Genomic DNA, 21,911 nt, shown 5'->3' on the forward strand with positions numbered 1-21,911 from the left:
TAAAACATGATGATAATAGCAATAGCTTTTATTTAATAACATAGGCATAAATAATGTCATTTACTCCTCACAGGACCTCTTTCAGGGAGATTTCGTATATTGGGAAGCACGCTCATAAGCTTTCCCACCAACACCTTCCCTAGGGCTCCCCATTTTCAGTCATTGACTGTGCTATTCATCCAATTATTTTTAAAGTTAGAAGTCTAGTAATTTTTTTTGTGATATCTATCTTAACCTCATCCTCCCATATCCAAAGCTTCATCATAGGAGGTTTGTTTTGCCTCCTAAATTTCTCAAGAATCTTCACTTTTTCTTTTTCCATCACTTTAGTCCAAGTGAACTGCTTCCTCATCTCATTTGCAGTATCTTTAAATTTCCCCTAGATTACCAATTCTTGTCCCCCCTCCCAATTCATTCTCTACTTATTATCTAACACTAAGTCCTTAAATGTTCATTCTGACCATGTCATTCCTTGCTCAAAACTCTCTAGTCCCTTCCCAATGTCCTTAGAATAAAATTGCTCATATGGCCTCTGTGGATCTGCACGACTAGTCTCCCCTACCTCTCCACCTATTGCAACCAACACTTTCCCCGATACCTCTTTCCAGCTACACTGGTATTTCTGTGCTGCAAACTGGTCAAATTCTCCATTCTCAGTACCTTTCACAAACTTTTTCTTTGCCTTAGAATTCTTCCTTGTCCTGCTCACTTCCACATCCCTGTTCCCCAAGCTAATGCTTTAAGTCTCATTTTAAGCATCTCTTAGCCAGGGAAATTTCACAGTCCAAACGAGTCTAGATTGGATCTCCCTATTATGTGCTCTTACTACTCTATTATTTCTCCTTAGCACTTACAATTTTATAGTTATGTTCCATATAGTACAAAGTTCAAATTGCACACGAAATATAAAGTCTCTTCCCTTCCCTGTCCCTCAACTATCCAGTTCTTACAAGTAACCACTTTTGGCTTTGAATATCCTTCCAGAGATATTTTCTAAGTATACAAGCAATTATGTACATAGTATTCCTCTTTATTTTGCTTTCTCTGATTAACACAGATACTGCATACATTTTTCTGCACTTTGTTTTTATCTGTTAATAATGTATCTTGACAATTCTTCTGTATCAATATGTAAATAGTTGCCTTTTCTTTTTCATGTACCATATACTATGGGCTTATGATCATTTATTTAACTTCAATTATTGGGCATTTAGGTTGTTTTTAAGTTTTGGTTATTACAAACAATGCTGCACTGAATAACTTTGTATGTAAAGTCATTTCCCACATTTATACCTGTAGAATAAATTCCTAGAATTGCACTAATTGAGTTAAAGTTTATGTGTGTTTTTAATTTTGGTAGTTCTTGCCAAACTGCTCTCAGTGGAGGTTGTACCAACTGACATTCTCACTAGCCACAGATGAAGAATGCATGTTTCCTCACAAGTATGCCAGTGAAAATTTTTGTTCTTTGTCAATGTGTGAGGTGGAAAGTATCCCTTGGAAACTTTAATTTGCATGTTTTCTTCCTTGCAAAGTTATATTTTCATATGTTCAAAAAACCATTTGTATTCCTTATTTAGTGAACTGTTTCTTCATAAACTTTGCTTACATTACTATTTAATGTCTGGCTCACTCCCTACTCGCTAAGGTTGATCCTTCTGGTACAGGGGTCCTGTTATGTTTCGTTCATCACATATTTGCTGAAATGTATGATGCTCAAGAAATGACCGGCTCATGTCATGCAATAGTCAAATCCAGAACTCGAGTTTGACTCCAAAGCCCACACATACTCATGATCATCCAGTGGAAAGACCAAGCATTTGATTCGCCACACCAGAGGCCAGATAAGCAATTTAAAATGGGCGAAGTGCACTGGGAAGTGAGAACTGGCAAAAAGGTGAACAAATGCCTATCTATAGTTTTCAGATCTGTTTTACCACCTTGGAGGAATGCAGGCCCATTATTGGATCTTTATTTATTTTGAGACCGGGTTTCTGGCTTTCTTGTGAAATCTGACTTGTCCGTTGTAAGAATGTCCAAACTTGTAGAAAATTTTTATAAAAAATTATTTGAGCTAAACAGAATATAACTAGGAGCAAGATCTCAACAGACAGAAAATTCTCAGAATGAGAGTTGGCAGCTTCATTTATGCATTTGGAATTGAGGGAAGTAGGAAGGATACATGAAGGTGGGAGAAAGCAAGGTGAGGATTGAATTACAGCATAGTTAACAAGATTATGAGCTCTGTTTGGAAAAGAGACATTTCAAAGGTGTGTTAACCTAGATGCACAGAAACGATGAACAGGGCTTGTTTAAGGCAAAGATAAATCTTTCACTAAAGGAGTTATAATGCCTGAGGTGTGACTACCCACGAAGACCTGCCCAGTTAGGGATTTGTGATCAGATCACCCTGTGAGGTTACTTATCTTAGAACCCCCTTTCCATCCACAATTAAAAATATTCCAGTCAAGACTGCTGAAATGCAGTCTACCAGCAGTGGGTTTGCAAACTCTGGCATAAATAAGAATGGAAGGCTGATGAGATGAGCACCTTAGGTGGATATGAAAACAAAGAAACAAGGAGATTTTTACATAAGGTGAGAATGTCCTGGGTTTGGGGGCTAGGGACTCCCAGGAGGGAGAACTGAAATACAGTTATGCACCCCTTAATAATGGGGATTGTTCTGAGAAATGCATCATTAGACAAACTTGTCCTTGTGTGAACATGAAAGCATGTACTTCACACAAACCTGAATGGTATAGCCTACTACACACCTGGGCTATATGGTACAGCCTAGCAATTTTCAACTGTGTTCATCTTATGGCACACATAAACGAATTACTAAAATTCTGTGGCACATCAAAAAAAAATATTTTTTTGCTGGCCTGACAAAAATATAGGTAGGATTTTCATTCATGCACACACGACAGCTATTGTTGTGTTGGCTGTTGTCACTTTTTGATTTGGCAATCTAAGGGAAAAGAGGTCCATGTCCCCTGACTGAACAGTCAGGTATTGAGTGTTTTAAGGATTCTTGTGGCACACTGGTTGAAAAATCAGTGATACAGCTTATTGCTCCTGGGCTACAAGCCTGTATAGAATGTTACTCTACTGAATACTGTAGGCAATTATAACACAATGGTAAGCATTTGTGTATCTAAACATCTAAAATGTAGGAAAGGTACAGTAAAAATGTGATACAAAAAATTAAAAAGGGGCCCTGGCTGGTATGGCTCATGGACTGAGTGCCAGCCTGCGAACTGAAAGGTCACTGGTTTGATTCCCAGTCAGGGCACATGCCTGGGTTGTGGGCCAGGTCCCTGGTTGGGGGCTTGCAGGAGGCAACCAGTCAATGTATCTCAAACAATGATGTTTCCCTCTCTTTCTCCCTCCTTTCCCCTTTCTCTAAATAAATTAATTGAATCTTTCAAAAATAATATAAAAAAGAGTACATCTGAACAGAGCACTTACCATGAATGGATGTTGCAGGACCGGAAGTTGCTTGGAGAGTCAGTGAGAGAGTAGTGAGTGGCTGTGAAGGCCTAAGACATTACACTACTATAGACTATAAACACTGTACACTTAGGCTACAACAAATTTATAAAACAAAAGATTAAATCAAGCACAAGAGAAAATTATGCAAGTAAGAGTCACAGTAAACACAAGATGTAGGAGGATGCTGCTGGTGTAACAGCTTAATTTTTTACTACATAGAAAGTACACTATAACAAAAAAAGCATAATAAGTACATAAGCTAGCAACATAGTTGTTCATTATCAAGTATTATGTATGTACTATACTTTTGTATGACTGGCAGTGCAGTAGGTTTGTCACCACAAACATGTAATGTCTTGCATAATGTTAGGACAGCTCTGATGTCACCAGGTGATAGGAATTTTTCAGCTCCATTACAATCTTAGGGTTCGTCATTGATCCAAATGTTGCTATGCTGTCACTGTAAAGCCAGGCAAAGTCATGTAGCAGGAGGGCTGCATTGGCTGTCCCAGGTGTGGCTGGTCACTCCAGCTTTGGCGGCCCAGGGTTTCTCCAGCACCATCCTGGAAATAGTGGGCAGCGGTAGGGGTTACCCAGGGACGACTGGCTGCACAATCCCTCATCAGCCCAAACTGCCTGTGGGGCAGCACCCAACCCTTCCCCACCCTCCAGAAAACCACCAATGGGGGTGAGAGAAACCGTCACGCTCCCACCTACTTCCTTTTCTGCTCAGGCCCCTCCCACTATCCCAGTGCTACAACTTCCGCATGGTCGTCTGGGAAACAGCTTACTTCCGGCCGCGCACATGTGGGCGGAGCCAAGATGGCCGAGGAGCTGATTGCGACGGTGAGCGCCGATCGTGTGTAGCTGCCTGCCTGGCGGGACTGGTCGGGGCAAGGCCTTACGGGGCGGGGCGGGGCGGAGCGGAGCGGAGCGGAGTGAAGCGAAGCGCGAGGCAGGCTGTCAGGTGTCCTCTGTCTAACCAGCTGCCCCTGTTCTAGCGCGGACCAGTGTCCCAGGCGAGCTACTTGGACTTGGAGGCGGGCGGGGAGCCACAGGCCGGCTCCCGGGAAGTGGTCGGTCGGCGAGCAGGACTGAATTTTTTGCACCCCTGGGCCCGTGGCTCCCCTGGGGGGTCCACTGGACGGAAAAGGGAGATTTCCATCAAAAATGGCTTTCTTCTAGCGCTACCTTTTCTGTTTTGTTGGGTTTGGAAACACCGGCTGTGCAGAGGCAGGCAGTTTCTGTTAATGCCCTGGATTAGGAATTGAATGTGATAAAACTTGCAAGGGTTCAGCGTCTCTGCCTTCTGCCCGGTGGGGCGGTGCCATGTTTTCTCCCCTGTGATTAAATTTAGGAAAGGACTCTTTACGGATTAAACTCTGCAGAGTTGCCATTACAAAGTAGCCCAGGTGAATTCTAAGTGACCCAGTAGTACTCATTTTTGAGGCGCACATTCATAATTAGGTATACTTTTTACCTTATTTTAGTATTGGGTTTCAGAGCTTTTTCTACGTATTTGTTAGAAGGACTTCAGTTTTCCAGAGCCATTTGAAAAACGCCCTGGAAGACATATATTTTGGCTGTTAAAGAGCAAGACCATTATTATCTCTCAGAGGGGCCATTTGTTTTCTATTCTATTTATATCAGCGGAGAAATTATTTTAGTGTAATCAGGAAACTCCGAGTGCAGAGCAGGAGGCCCAACGCAAAGATTTTTTTAAAGCTACGAATTAAAAAAAAAAAAAAGGATAATTAGTATTACTAGATTTTAATATTGGAAACATACCAAAAAAAATTTGCCTGCATAATCTTAAATGTAAGGTATCATGGGAACATGGCATTGCTACAAGTATAGTTTATACTTTGGTGCTCATTGCAGGTATAGAAAGCTGTTCACCTATAGCATGTGAACTGGATTTCTGTGGTGTAAGAATTGTCCTGTTCTTTTCAATCTATAATAGTGTTTTATTGTTTAAAGAGAAAGGGGGAAGGAGGGAGAGAGGGAGAGAAACATGGATATGTGAGAGATACTTTGATTGGTTGCCTCTCACACGTGTGTGCCCTGGCTGGAAATGGAACCAGCAACCTTTCAGTCCACACGCTGGTGCTCAGTCCACTGAGCCATATCAGTCAGGGCTCTAATAGTATTTTAAATGGAATGGCTTTTTTGTATTGATATGACTTTAGCACTTGAGCCTGAAGCTTATTTATTTTCATTATTGAAAAATTTATTGTTAGTGTTACATTTATAGTAATTATATCTTTTCATATTACCACTGCATGGAAATTTGAGTCTTTTTTTGTTTTTTTTTTTTTTGGAAATTGTTTAATACTTTAAAAAAAAGATTTTATTTATTTTTAGACAGAGGGAAAGGGAGGGAAACAGGGAGAGAAACATCAATTTGTGGCTGCCTCTCGAGCGCCCCCTACTGGGGGACCTGGCCCACAACCCAGGCATGTGTTCTGACTGGGAATTTTGGTTAGCAGGCAGGTGCTCAGTCCACTGACCACCACCAGTCAGGGCAGACATCTTTTAATAAAATGATCCAACAATCCTTCTAGACTGGTATCCTATCAAAATAGAAGGAAAACATAAGCATATAGTACAAGGATATTTATTGAGGTGCTGCTTACAGTTGCAAAAAGCTGGAAACAGTGAATGCCCATTGGTGAAGTAATGGATGACTTCTGATATTTCCATGTGTAAGAAGATTATGCAGCCATTTGATCGAATGTTAGCACTATATATGTTGACCTGGAGGGATTTCCATGGTATATATTTAAATAAAAGCTAGATGTGAAGTGGGGTATATTGTGTGATCGTAATTTTGTGATACAAAGGAAAAAAACACATACATCTGTAGATATGGATATATAGATATACAGAAGACAAAAACAAAACTCACAGAGATAACTCTGAACAAATGCATAAATAAAATCTACAAATGCTGTAGTAACAGCCTTAAGGCCAGATACATCCCAACAAAATGGAGTGAAACTAGTCCAGTGTGGGACACGCAGAAATTCTAATTTGCTACCAAAATTATTTAGATTATTACTGGTTCTTTAGGGAGGGAAAGTGGGGGCTGATATTTATATTTTATTTTATTTAAGAATATAACAAATGTTTCAGGGATCTTTTTGAAAAAACAGCAAATAACTCTCATTTCCATGACTTACATTTTTTTGTGATTCCTTAATTCCCATTATTTGATGTATTTGTATAAACATCTTTCTTAGAGTAAAGTTTAAATCCTTCAGAACACAGCAAAAATCACTATTGCACTAGTTGATTGGGTTCAAATAGAGTACCTACTACAGATCAAGCATTACATAAATATTTGATAGATGCAGAAATGATCACAGAGCTACATAAAAATGAAGAAAGAACCAACCCCCCCCAAAAAAGGATTTTATTCTACATACATCCCAGCTATAAATGAGATCAAATGGGTTAATAGAATCCTAGAATGTTCTGGAAAGTTTTGAGGGACACATCAAAAATATATATAATTTATTTTAACTTTTGTGTAGGTGGAAGGATTGCTGACTCATGAAGGTGCTTTTAAACCGTTAAAATTCTTTACTTAGTATGTTCCCCAAAGTTCAAAAAAACTCCCCAAAAAACAAAACTCAGATCAAAAACAGGAGAGTTCTTCAGCGTTTTAAAAATAGCTTTGTTGGGGTATAATTATACATACCATAAAGTTTACCCATTTTATTTTTTATTTTTTTAAAGATTTATGTATTTTTAGAGAGAAGGGAAAGGAGGGACAAAAAGGAGAAAAACATCAAGGCATGAGACATACATCAATGTGCCCAGACATACATCGATCTGTTGCCTCTTGCATTCCCCAAACTGGGGACTTGGCCCACAACTCAGGCTTGTGCCCTGACTGGCAATTGAACCAGTGACCTCTTGGTTCTCAGGCCAATGCTCAGTCCACTGAGCTACACCAGCCAGGGCAAACTGACCCATTTTAAACAAAGTTTTATTAATTTTGGTAACTTTATATAGTTGCACAACTATCACCACAACTTATGTCCATCACTCCAGACAGATCCCTTGTATCAATTTGCAGCCAGTCCCCACTCAAAACCTCAGCCTACTGATCCGCTTTCTGTCTCCATAATTTTGCCTTTTCTAGCAATTTCATATAATGGAGTCACGCAATATGTAGTCTTATGTGTCTGACTTTAGTATGTTTTATGAAGTTCATATTGTTATATATGACAGTAGTTTGTTTTTATTTCTAAGCAGTATTCTATTGTATAAATACGTTTTGTTTATCCAGAAATTGATGGATATTTGGATTGTTTCCTGGTTTTGGCTATTATGAATAATGTTATGAATATTGGCATACAACTTTATGCATGGGTATGTTTTCATTTCTCTAGGAGTGGGATTGCTGGGTTGTGTGGTTAATGTGGTTAATGTGAATAAACCTGCCAAACTGTTTTCCAAAGTGGCTGTACCATTTTACATTCCCATGAGCAATGCATGAGTGTTTTAGTTTTTCCACATCTTTGTTAACACTTGGTATTGTCAGTCATTTTTTAAATTTTAGCCATTATACTGGTTGTGTACTCACGGTTATTTTGGTTTTTAATTTGTATTTCCATAATGGGTAATGATACTGAGTACTTTTTTTCTGTGCTTATTCATCCATCTCCTTTTTCTTCTTTAAAGATTTTTTTAAAAGATTTTATTTATTTTTAGGCAGAGGAGAAGGGAGGGAGAAAGGGAGGGAGAGAAACACCAGTGTGTGGTTGCCCCTCATGTGCCTGCTCCTGCAGACCTGGTCTGCAACCCAGGCATGTGCCCTGACTGGGAATTGAACTGGGGACCCTTTGGTTCACTGGCCAGTGCTCAGTCCACTGAGCCACACCAGCCTGGATTCATGCATATCCCTCAGTGAAGTGTCTCTACAAATTTTTCCAGTTTTTATTTTTATATTTTTTTCATATTTTTCTTCTATTTTTAAATGGGTTATTTGCTTTAGTATTAAGTTTTCTGTTTATTGAATCAAGATAATTAAGTACCTAAAAAAACATTGTCCTCTTTTATTTGAGGGTTAATTTTTGTTGTTATATATATCTTCTAATAGAGTGAATAAAAGGTTATATGTAGATTTTAAAGAACAATAAATGGAAACTTGTGTCCTGTGACACAAATTAAGAAATAAGTATTGTTAAGAAATAACAATAACTTTGAAATCTCCTAAGTATCTCTCCTCTGTTGCATTTTTCTTCTTCCCCATAAGAAGTAATTTTCCTCAACTTTATGTTATTTTGCTTTTTAAAAGTAGTTTTATTATATCTAATACTCCTAAATAATATATTGTTTTTATTTTTTATTTTTTAGAGACAGAGAGAGAAAGGGAAACATTGATTTGTTGATCCACTTATTTGTGCACTCATTGGTTGCTTCTTGTATGTGCTCTGACTGGAGATGGAACCCCCAACCTTGGTGTGTGAGGACAACGCTCTAACCAACTGAGCTACCTGGCAAGGGCCTATATTGGTTTTTAAAATCTAATACTTAGTTTGTTCATTGTTTATTGCTGGTTAGTATCCCACTATAGGAAAATACAATTAATTTGTCCATTCTACTAAATAGTGATTTGGGTTATATCTGATTTTTTAAAAAGCTTTATTGAGGTATAACTGACAAAGTTTTAAGTTATTTAAAGTATATGTTGTGATCTGATATACATATATTGATACATTGTGAAAAGATTCCCACCATTAATTTAATTAACATATCTATTACATCGACCCCCATTTTTTGTGAGAATATTTAAGTTCTACTGTGTTAGCAAATTTCAATTATATAATAAAATACATTGTTGTTAACTATAATCACCATGCTATACATTAGATCCTTAGACTTCATTCATCCTATAGCTGAAACTTTGTACTCTTGTACCAGCCTCTCCCTATTTCTTCCAACCCTTGGGAACCACTTTTCTACTCCCTATTAAGTTCATCCTTTTTTTTTCCATCTGACTTTAAGTTATTAAAAATAATGCTGCTACGAACAGGATTAGGACTAGGGTAAGGCAAAATGTCAAAAGAAAGAATGTCTCAGACCTGGCTATGACATTCTTTTATAAGGTCTGTCAAGAAACTATCCTGCCATGTAATATGAAAAATAGAGACATTTGTTGAAGAAGATACAAGAAACATTGTACATAGAACAATGACACCTCAGTCCCCTTCAAAGTAGTCACCTTGGGACCTTACACAGTTCTCTTAGCATCTCTTCCACTGTTCAAAACACTGCAAAATCCTTTGTTGTACTTGCCATCAGCTGCCTTGTTGTATTTTTCTGAATCTCATCGATGGCCTGAAATCTCTTCCTTTTCAAAGGTGATTTTAGTTTTAGGAAAAGCCAGAAGTGGCAGGGTGCCAAATCTGGGCTGTAGGGGGGCTGAGTCACCTGGGTGATTTGATGTTTCACCAAGAAACTGGTAGACATGATGCACAAGTGGGTACATTATTGTGATGAAGCTGCCAATCCCCATTTGCCCATAGCTGCAGCTGTTTTCGTGTTATTGCATCCTTCAACTGACGAAGAACATTGAGGTAGCATTCCTTATTAATTGTTTAGCCTGGAGGGGTGTAATTGTGATGGACAACACCTTCCCAATCAAAAAACATCGTTAATATGACCTTGATCTTGCTGTGACTTTGCCGCGCATTCTTCAGGCATGGAGAACCAGGCAACTTTCATTGGGACGACTGGGCATTTGTTTCCGGATCATAGCTGTAGACTTTTGATTCATGTCCAGTTATGACCTTCTTGAGGAAAAATCTGGTTCATTGGTAGTGGTCTGAATCAAGTCATCAGCAACTGCAGCACAATGTTCCTTCTGCTCTGGTAGGAGAAACTGTGGAACAAATTTTGTCATAACATGTTTCATGCCAAGATCCTGCATAAAAATCTCAGACACAGAAGTTTTTGGAATCCCCTGATCAGCTTCTAGTTCTCGCACTGTCAGTTGCCAGTCTGTGTTGATTGCAGCCCATACACATTCAACATTCTCAGGTATTCTATTTGTTGCGGACCTTCCAGAATATGGCTCACTTTGAACAGATTCTTGACCATCCTTGAAGTGTTTGTGCCACACTTTTGTCTGTGCTGCACTCATTACATTGTCCCTGAAAGCCTTCTGAATGATTGAATAGTTTCTGCAGAGGAGTGTTCAAGTGTAATGCAAAATTTGATGCAGAATTTGTTGGTCTACTCAGTCATTTTGAATGTGACAACCACACAGTACACATGCTCACTCAACAGCATCTCCCAGTCCACTCTCCTTGGCTGCCAGGTTGCATCGATGTTACGCAAACCATTCTCATTATATTAACAATGGCTGGAGTTTTTCTGGACAGACCTTATATATGTATCTTTATATAAGAGTTTCTCTAGGGTATTTCTACAAATGGATTGCTGGTCCATGGAGTATGTACATATTCAACTTTATTACTTATGGGAAACTCTAAGGTAGTTATAACAATTGACACTTATGCCACCAGTTCCTGTTGTTTACATCCTTGATATTTTTAAACTTTAAGCTTTTGTCAATATGGTGGGTATGAAATGAAATGTTTATGTGATATTAGTTTACATTTTCCTGATTATTAATGAGGTAGAACATCATTGGTTGTCACTTTGTTTTCTGTGCAATGCCTGGTTCATGCTTTGCTTCTTTTTCTATTTGCTGTTTTTCTTACTGATCTGTAGTTATGTTTAGTTTCTTGCTTTTTTTCTTTTGGTTGTGCTTTTTAGTGCAAATATCTTATTTTAGTTTTCTGTCTTTACTTCCTTTTTGGGACAGAAGTTACTAATTTTAATGTAGTTGAATATTAAGGCCTTTTTATTTTTTAATTTATTTTTTAATCACAGTTGACATACAATAGTGTATTAACTTCAGGTCTACCATATAGTGGTTAGACATTTATATACCCTACAAAGTGATCACCCCGATCAGCCTAGTACCCATCTGACACTATACATGGTTATTACAGTGTTACTGGCTGTATCCCCTATGCTGCACTTTATGTCTCCATGACTGGTTTTACACCTGGCAGTTTGTACTCCTCAATCCCTTCCATCTTTGCCATCCATTCTGCCAACCACCTCCCATCTGGTGGCCATCAATTTGTTCTTTGTATCTGTGAGTTTGTTTCTGTTTTGTTTGTTTATTTTGTTGTTTAGATTCCACATATAAGTGAAATCGTATATTTGTTTTTCTCTGGCTTAGTTTACTTAGCATAATATTCTCTAGGTTCATCCATGTTGTCACAAATGGTAACATTTCCTTTTTTCATGGCTGAGCAGTACCACATCTTCTTTATCCATTTGTCTATCATTTGACATCTAGTTTGCTTCCATATCTAGGCTATCATAGATGATGCTGCAGTGAACATAGAGGGGTGTGTATTTTTTCAATCAGCGTTTTAGATTTCATTGGATAAATAACCAGAAGTGGAATTGCTGGGTTATACAGTAGTTCTATTTTTAATTTTTTGAGCAACCTCCATACTGTTTTCCACAGTGGCTGCACCAATTTACAACCACACCAACATTGCATGAGGTTTCTCTTATCTCCACATTGTTCCCAAAATGTGTTCTTTATTGATTTATTAATGATAACCACAAAGTGGTGTCTTATTGTGATTTTAATTTGCATTTCTCTGATGATTAGTGACATTGAGCATCTTTTCATGGCTTTTGGCCATCTGTATGTATTCTTTGGAGAAGTGTCTATACAGGTCCTCTGCCCATTTTTTATTTGGATTTTTTTTTCAGTGTTGTATGAGTTCTTTATATATTTTGGATATTAACCCGTTATAGCATGTATCATTTTCCCATTCAGTACATTGTCTTTTTATTTTGTTAATGGCTTCCTTTGCTGTACAGAAAGTTTTTGTTTTAATGTAGTTTCACTTATTTATTTTTTCTGTTGTTTCCCTTGCACAAGGATGCATATCCAAATACACACACACACACACACACACATACACATCTATCTATCTATCTATCTATCTATCTATCTATCTATCTATCTACCTATCTAAGAATGATGTCAGCGGGTTTACTGCCTGTGTTTTCTTCCAGGAATTTTATGGTTTCAGGTCTTTTTTTTATGTCTTTAAACCATTTTGAGTTTATTTTTATATAGGGTGTAAGAAAATGGTCTAGTTTAATTTTTCCCAACACCATTTATTGAAGAGACTGTCCTATTGTATATTCTTGCCTCTATAAAGGTGCCAGTTTATATCTGGGTTCTCTATACTGTTTCACTGATCTGTGTTTTAGTTTTCATGCCAGTACCATGATGCTTTGATTACTCTAGCCTTGTTGCATAGTTTGATATCCAGTAGCATGATACCTCCAACTTTGTTCTTTTTTCTCAGGATTTCTTTGGCTGTTCAGGGTCTTTTGTGGTTCTATGTAAATTTTTGGATGCTTTGTTCTGGTTTTGTGAAAAACACCATTGGTGTTTTCATAGGATTATGTTGAATTTATTGATTGCTGTGGGTAGTATGGACATTTTAAGGATGTTAATTCTTCCTGTCCAAGAACATGGTGTGTTCTTCCATTTATTTGTATCTTCTTCAGTTTCTTCTGTGTCTTATGGTTTGTTAAGTACTTTTACCTTCTTGGTTAAATTTATTCCTAAGTATTTCATTCTTTTTCTTTAAATATTTTTTTCAAAATGAAAGTGAGGAGGAATGTCCTTACCTGAGGATATATTTATTGATTTTACAGAGAGAGGAAGTATGGGGGAGAGAGAGAGAGCGCAAAACATTGATGCAAGAGAGAAACTGATCAGTTGCCTCCCATACAGGAGTTGAACCACAACCTAGGTATGCCCCCTGACCCAGAATCGAACCCACAAACTTTTGGTGCACAGGGTGACGCTCCAACCAACTGTGCTGGGGGCGATGGATATATTTTAAAGATTTTTAAAATTTATTTTTAGAGAGAGAGGAAGGGAGGAAGAAAGAGAGGAAGAGAAACATCAGTGTATGAGAGAAACATCAATCAGTTGCTTATCTCACACCCCAAACTGGGGACCTGGCCTGCAACCCAGTCCTGACTGGGAATCGAACTGGCAACCTTTTAGTTTGCAGGCTGACAGTCAGTCCACCAAGCCAGTCCAGCCAGGGATAGGTACTTTATTCTTTTAGATGCAATGTAAATGGGGTGGTTTTCTTAATTTTTCTTCCTTCTAGATCCTTAATTGGTTTGTGCTTTTATATCTTGTGGAAGTAATCCTTCCCTACCTTATATATTTTTAAAGGTTTTAAAATTTGCCTTTTTCATTTTGGTTTTCAGTCCGTTTTATTTCATTTTCATTTCTCTGATAAAGATCTTTCTCTTGAAGTATGCTTTGTCTAATGTTAATATTGCTACTTTGGTTTTCATTTTGTTTCTATTTTAGTGATGTATCTTTTGCCTTTGTGTTTCTTTTTTCTAATGTTTTAGGGTTGTCTTTACATAAATAGCATAAATCCATATTTTAAAAGATTCATCCTCATGATCTGTCTTTTCATTGGGGAATTTCATTTTTTTCTTCTGTTCATTCACTACTCCCCTCCCCCTCCACTTTTGGACTGAGTTTTTTATTCCCTTCTGCTTTTCTCACTTCATTCCATAGAAGTTATATATTCTATTCTTTGGTCTTCCTTTAGTGAGTAATCCAGTTTTTAAAATAAGTTCAAACTTAATTTTGAATAATACAGGGATCCTTGAATGCTTTATTGCCCATTGCCTTCTGCCAATTCATGCCATTTTTGTTCATTTTTTAAGTTTTTATATATCTCAAATCAACACCGCAAATTACACTTTTTGATTCTTTGGTTTATTCAGTCAGTAGATATTTAGAATAGTTCCCTATTTTATCAATTCCTTTGCTTGTTCATGCCTTCATTCTGGACTATTTTCCTTTTCCCTGATGTATAGCCATTACAAGTTTATTTGGTGAGTTTAAAAACTCTCAGAGTTTACTTGTCTGACAGTCGTTTAAATTTGCCATTGTTCTAGAAAGTTAGTTTGATTGGTCTAGGTGTTTAAAAGAACAAAGGTTGGAAGAGTGTTTTTTTAAAGGGCCAATAATAAGTATTTTGAAATTTGTGGGCCTTACAATCTCTCAAGGAACTCGGCTACACAGTTTGTATTGTCTACAGAAACACTGTAACATTGAGAAATCAAATTATTTTAGTGTAATCAGGAAACTCGGAGTACAGAGCAGGTGGCCCAATGCAAAGGTTTTTTTTAAAGCTACGAATTAAAACAGACACTTCTTATTTTTCTGGTGCAGGTCCCTGTGATGTATCTAAGGGTGGATTTATTTTCATTTAACCTGGTCAGAATTAGTTGAGTATCCAGAATCTAAAGATTAGTGTCTCTCATTACTTCTGGAAATTTTCAGCCGTTTTTTTTTGTTTTTTTTTTTTGTTTTGTTTTGTTTTTTTTTTTTTGCTCATATCATATCAAACATAGGAGGTAGAAGAATCCATTTGAAGATTTTCAGCAAAGTTATAATGTAAAGATATTATGTGTTATATTATTTAATATGATGTATTCCTTAAAAAAACTCCTTCCTAGTATTGAGTGCTAGATAATTTCTATGTAGATAGCCTCATAAACTCCCTTTTATTTTTTTAACTTAAAAAAAATATTTTATTATTATTTATTTTTAGACAGGGGGGAAGGGAGGGAGAAAGAGGGAGAGAAACCTCAATGTGTGGTTGCCTCCTGTGTGCCCCCTACTGGGGACCTAGCGCACAACCCAGGCATGTGCCTTGACTAGGAATTGAACCGGCCACCCTTTGGTTTGCAGGCCAGCACCCAATCCACTGAACCATACCAGCCATGGCACTATTTTTTTTAACTCTTTAATTTTTAAACCAACAACCTTTTAATATAACTCAAGTATGTAGAATATTGTACACTGTAAAAGATCTAGAAAACTAGAGCTTCAAGTCTTGTTTTTAAAAAGCCATTAAGCCTAAGTGAAAAACCAAGTACAGAGTACAAACTGCAATAAGGGCCATGGTGATTCCATGCCATTGACACCCCAAGTCCTTCACGTAGAGCAGTGGCCTCAGTCCGTGTATATCACACTAATCTGTTGCGTGGACACAGGCATGTCCAGCCTAGGGGTGGGGTGGGGTGGGGAGCTGCATCTGAGTTCTCTTGTTATTTGCGTATTCTCGACTGGGATCAGCTGCATAAGAGCAAGAACCAGCTGGTCCAAAGGATTAAGTTGAAACATCCCTTCCCCCCACTCTACTCCCAACCCTTAACTTCTGAGTTTTGGTTCTTCCTAGGAACTGTGCTGAGCCCTTGTAAGTTGACTGTTAAGCATTGTTCATGGTAGGGCCTTACAGCTTGGTCTAGTGGGGGTGACTTTTGAAGCCCTCTCATGTACTGCTTTCTCTCATTTCACCGTGTGCTACAGATGAGGCATTTAGCTGACCTTCTCTCACTATCCCTGCTGATCTGCCCCTCATGGAGATCTCATAGTCAGTTGCTTGAAATATTCTGGAAGATCAGCATATTCATTTCCATGGCAGATGACCTTAATCCTTTGTCTAGCATGCTTTTGCAGAGCTTCTGGAACTCATCTACATCTCTCCAAGTCTACATCAAATGTTGCTAAGTCAGATTTATGATTGATGGCCTTCAGAAAAAGGGCTAGGAAAATGGTGTCATCCACAGTCGAGTCAAAACCCAGGAAAAGAAATAACTTGATTTTACAGAGTTTCTGAATCTCTTGTAACTTGAGTATTCTTGAGCACATTCTGATACCCAGCTGGATGGAGGACATGCCGCTAGGGTTCATGTATACCCTATGGATGTGTAACATGCTCAGCTTCCACTTCTCTTGAGCCCATTCTAGGACATTTTTTTTTTTTTATCAATAAGGTCAAGGGATTTGATTGTTGAAATTTGTAGTCAATACCAGGGCTCCATTTTCCATCAGGTGGAGAACTGACTGGAATAGCTATTTTCCAGAGTCTCCCATCTTTGACTCCAAATCATCAAATATTTCATATAAGCAGTCCTTAAAGTCTGGTGTGGTTCAGTGGATTGAGTGCCCACCTGCAAACTGAAAGGTTGCCTGCCGGTTTGATTCCTAGTCAGGGCTCGTGCCCGGGTTGTGGGCCAGGTCCCTGGTTGGGGTGTACTAGAGGCAACCGATTGATGTTTCTCTTGCACAGTGTTTCTCTCCTGCTGTGTCCCTGCCTTCCCCTATCTCTAAAAATAAACAAATAAAGTCTTTAAAAAACAAAAATAAACAGTTCTTGAAAAACATGGCTTGAACATTACTAGTATGAGGAGAGAGTTTCTGATAAAGGTCATGGGCAACATGAATGAGATTCTTGTCTTCATGGAGATATTTCTGAAATTTTTTGCTCTCTTCATCTTCTATTTTTTTATTTTTAGAGAGAGGGGAAGGGAGGGAAAAAGAACATTGATGTATGAGAGATGCACCAATCATCAGTCAGTTGCCTCTGGCATGCCACCAGCTGGGGACCTGGCCCACAACCCAGGCATGTGCCCTCACTGGGAATTGAAATGGTGACCTTTTGGTTTCCAGGCCGACACTCAATCCACTGAGCTACACCAGCCAGGGTGTCTTCTCATCTTCTAGAAGATCAAAATCAGTGGCAGCATTCAGTAAGGGCTGAATTAACCCCTTCTAGGATATCAGGCTGGGAACCTGAGGTACAACTGCAGCATTAATGCTGGTTCCAGTCGCTGGCATATATTTCTAAGGCTTCTGACTTTTAAATCTTGGAAGCAGGTTCCTGGGCTTTTTGGTTGGTGGGGGGGGTGGAGGGCACCATCACTGAAGAATCCAAAAATCTTGTCTGTATCAGAGGCCTGGCTCCTGTAGAAGCTCTAGTTTCGTGCAAAGAATGAGAACTTCATTGTCACTACTTTCCCTGCTGTGAAGCTTCTGAGAAGGTGTCTGCTCCAAAGACTGCAGCTTATTTTATAAGCTAGCATTTTATTAAAGCTAACATTTTTTTGTGGTTTAGTTGCTGAGAAGTATAGCATTAAGCATACTACTAATAATATGTAGTGTCCAAGAACTTAGTACATTTTATTTGTGCACATTTTATCATGGATCATGATTATACATTAAAAATACATGTAAGTATTTCTTTTTTTTTTTTTTTAAAGATCTTATTTATTTTTTGAGAGAGAGAAAGTGTTGGGAAACGCCCTATCTGGTTTCAGGAACTGTAACCCTGCTGACAGGCTGGAGGACCCCAAGGTTGGAAATAATCAGGGAGGCCTTAGAGAAACAGGTCCCTGAGGAGACATAACCTGTCCCCCCGGCAGGGGCGTAGTTCCTGCCTCTCTGCCATGTGATGATTGGTGATCGATGACGGGTAAGTTATCTTGAGCTGAGATGATAACCTAAGACAGATATCAATTGGGTATTGGGCGCAGACAAGAAATTGGGGGACACGGAGAAAGGGCAAAAAGGCCCGGACCCCTCAGCTCGGCTTAGACATGGCCGGAGACCTCATTCTATCCAAAAGAAGTCTCCTTGTCTCTTGGTGGATCCCTCCCCTCTCCTGGCTCAGACTTGAAACAATACTGGAGTCAGTCGTAGACCAGATCTGGCTGTTCCCAGGGAAATAGGCCTAAAAGTAAATTCTGTAAAGCGTGCTTTGTTCTTCCCTCAGAAGCTACAGCCAGCTCATGCTGGGAAGGAAATTTGCGTTATTCACAGACTCTAACTCTATATATACCCTTAGGCACTCTTAGGTTTACTATGCTTTCATGTTTAGTTGTCTCTCTTGTTTACTAGTCTCCGCTTGGACCCATGTAAATCAGTGTGTTCCTGCCATTTGTTTTCTTCAAAACATCACCCACTCTCTGTGAACATTAACATACTGATGTAGTGAGATAACCTGTGCATTCCTATTACCTAGCCCCACTGATAACCTTTTCAATAAAAGCCTTTGGATAAAGGGGCTCAGGCAGCTTCTTGACTAAGGGAAGTGCCCCTGTCCCCTCTCCTGGTAAACAGAGAAGTGTTTGTGACGACTTGGGTTTATGCCCCATACCCATGACAACCCTGGGACGGGCTCTGTGGGATTCAGAGCCCTGCTCCCTTCTCAGCTGGCCCCTGATGGTAACCCTCAGATCCCAGAGTGCTGTGCTCCCCGAGATGCTCTCCATCCCCCTACGCTACAGGAAAGGGAGGGGCAAATAGAGGAAGAGAAATGTCATTGTGTGAGAGAGACAGTTGCCTTTCGCATATCCGCAACTGGGGACCTGGCCCACAACCCAGGCATGTGCCCTGACTGGGAATTGAACCAGTGACCTATTGGCTCACAGGCCGGCACTCAGTATTTATATATTAAAAATATGCATTTTTATGTTATTGTTTGACATTTGTTTTTCAAACTATATTCAAAATAATTATTTGTACCTATATGCAGTTGATGGATTGCATGATTGGAGAGCTACTTACTGATGATTGTTATTGGAATAGTGGTGTTTTAACAGAGACTTCTTTCATTTCAGAGAACTCAATTTCCTGCATCTGCTGAATCTCAAAACCCCCAGCTAAAGAAAGGTCTGTACGCAATTTCATTGTATGTGTATGTTTGCAGATTTCTTTTATTATTTTTTTGTTCTAATCTATATGCGTAGAGCTTTTAAAAATGTGATTGTTGACAAAAGCACTATTAGTGTAAATGTTTTGCCATATTTAACTTTTATTTTATGGAGTTGTTAGATATTAGGGTATTGATTTTACCTATAAATGTGTTTAAGTGGAGTTTTTTTATTATGTGAATGTGTACTAATTTTGTACTCATGGAAAAACACTCTAAAATACCCCTAAGTACATATCAGGCCTCAAATAATCTCATGTAATTTCTAAGTAAGTGTGAAGTGTTATAAATATTAAATGTGGGAAGCCTAACTTGGTAAGCACCTATACTGTAAAGAACTGCATTTTACACCCTGATAGGGATCTGGTATATACTTTATTTAGAGGAACAGGATTCCTTCATTTGTTAACCTATAGTCTGTTTTAGGAGTGTTTGCATCCGGTGTAGGTGACTACATGTATTGGATCTTCTCCCACACCTGAACTTTTTATTTAGCAGAAGACACCATTTATTTTATTATTTATTCATTTTTTTCTAGATAAGGAAACCAAGGCTGAGAGGAAGGAGTATGTCCTAGTCACAGTCTTATGTGTTACTCTTTTCTGCACATCTGAGTATAGTCATCAGGCTATACTTCCTTTGCAGCATGTGCTTTCTTGTTGTCTGCTAAGAGTTTAAAGTTGATTCTGTTAATAAATTGTTTAGTTTACTTGGGGCATTTCTGTTACTATTTAAAATTATAATGCAAGTTGTAGGAAAATATGATCACCTCTCAGGAATTTCTTTTCAAAGAGTTTTTTAAGAACACATCTTTCACTGAAAAATCAGTACATCTGTAATTTAGATTATTTGTGAAATTTAGACATAATTCTGCCAATTTTTAACATAATTGCTAATATTTTTTATACCATTTCTGGGCATGAGAATCATCTTTCTGTGATATCTGTCACTTCATTTAATTACCATGGTGATTTGACTAGTTAGGTGGGGCTAGTGGGTGTTGGGAATGTATCTCCAATATTCTTTCCACACTTCCATCAGAGTCAAACACAGAGGTTCCATTGATTGCCAGACCAGGAGAACTGTATTTAGTACACACCAATCAAGAATTGGCCTGTGCCCAATACAGGCTAATGAGATTACAAAGTTTATAGCTATGAGGAAAAAGGACACATTTATATGTTATGCTATAAAATTTAACAGTGTTTTAGTGCCCCTTGGAATCAGTTCTTTCTCCCTTCCCCCACTGCAGAGCAACCACTTTTCTATTTCTGTTATTAAAGTTTAAACTTTCTTGTTATTGAACCCCTCATTGGAATCAGTTCTTTCTCCCTTCCCCCACTGCAGAGCAACCACTTTTCTATTTCTGTTATTAAAGTTTAAACTTTCTTGTTATTGAACCCCTCATAAATATGAGTACTTGCCAGGTTCCAGAACCAGTGATAGGTGTTTGGAATATAAAAATAAATAGGGCATGGCTTCTGCCCTCAGGGAGCTGACAGTCTTCCGGGTATATAGACTGTAAGCAAATAATTAAAGTGCAGTGTATGCTTCCTAGGTTGTTTCTTTTGAAGGTTAAACACTTTCAGTTTCTTCTACAATCTTCACATGAGATGTTTAGAAATCCTTGCTATTATTGCTTTGGTCCTGTGATGAAATGTGTTGGCCCTCTTGGAAGTAAAGAAATCAGGACTACACTGAGTATTTCAGGTACAATGGGAATAGGGCCATGTGGAACATCTAGAAGATAAAATCTCTTCATCTGGATCTTTTATTTCTGTTAGCCCAGCTCAAGGTTGCATTGCCTTTTGGGCACTCATTTTATACGTTTGCAGTACAACTGTATTGCACAGTGGCAGGAGTACCATTCGTGTAAAATACAATGACTGCAATAAGAATGATTTGCCTGTGGAGTTATGCAAGGTGGTGACACAGTCCACTAAAATACTGAAGATATAACATGCTCTTAATCTGCACTTAATTTCTGGCTTTCATAACCCCTAATTTTATCTATCAATACAGTGGATTACATTGAGTTTTGGAATGTTGTGTCATCCTTGCATTCCTGGGATAAATCTCACATGGTCATGATGTATTAACCTTTTTTATATGTGGCTTGATCCAGTTTGCTAATATATTTTTTTAGATTTTATTTATTTTTAGAGAAAGAAGAAGGGTGGGAGAGAAACATCAATGTGTGAGAGAAGCGTCGATCAGTTGGCTCTCATACGTCCTCAACTGGGGAGCTGGCCTGCAGCCCAGGCATGTGCCCTGACTGGGAAGCAAACCAGGGAACTTTTGGCTCACAGGCTGGTGCTCAATCCACTGAGCCATACCAGCCAGGACTAAATTGCTAATATTTTGTTAAGGACTTTTGCATTTATGTTCATAAAGGATATTGGCCTATAGTTTTCTTCTTTTGTGATACTTTGTCTCTGGTGTCAGGGCTTTGCTGGCCTCGAACAAGTGGGGAACTATTGCCTCTTCTATTTCCTGGAAGATTTTGTATAGAATAGGTGTTCTTTCTTTCTTTCTTTCCTTTCTTTCCTTTCTTTTTTTCTTTATTATTTATTTTTGAAGAGAGTTGGTAAGCGGGGGAGAAGGAGAGGGAAAGAAACACCAATGTGTGAAGAAACCTTGATCAGTTGCATCTCAGATACCCTGACTGGAGACCAAGCTGCAACCCAGAGGAATCAGCCTGCCCCCTTTCCCTCTGCCAGGTGATGCCCAACCAACTGAGCTACACCAGTCAGG

The 21,911-nt window shown here is 38.5% G+C and overlaps 1 protein-coding gene and 1 pseudogene across 3 annotated transcripts in view; one reads left to right on the top strand and one right to left on the bottom strand.

Annotated features, from left to right (window-relative positions):
* The first annotated feature begins 4,292 nt into the window (after window positions 1-4,292).
* BBS4 (Bardet-Biedl syndrome 4) overlaps window positions 4,293-21,911 on the top strand; it is a 68,233-nt gene continuing 50,614 nt past the window's right edge. For all 3 annotated transcript variants that reach the window (XM_054563748.1, XM_054563820.1, XM_054563884.1), the window contains exons 1-2: window positions 4,293-4,341; window positions 19,066-19,117. In XM_054563748.1, the coding sequence (XP_054419723.1) occupies window positions 4,318-4,341; window positions 19,066-19,117 (76 nt within the window). In that variant the 5' untranslated portion in view covers window positions 4,293-4,317. The remainder of the gene's footprint in view (window positions 4,342-19,065; window positions 19,118-21,911) is intronic.
* On the bottom strand, window positions 15,878-18,797 carry LOC129072058 (protein FAM118B-like; annotated as a pseudogene).

Source organism: Pteronotus mesoamericanus, unplaced genomic scaffold (genome assembly GCF_021234165.1).
Source record: "Pteronotus mesoamericanus isolate MK-2021 breed Mesoamerican mustached bat unplaced genomic scaffold, CSHL_Meso_final contig_100, whole genome shotgun sequence".
Lineage (NCBI taxonomy): Eukaryota > Metazoa > Chordata > Mammalia > Chiroptera > Mormoopidae > Pteronotus > Pteronotus mesoamericanus.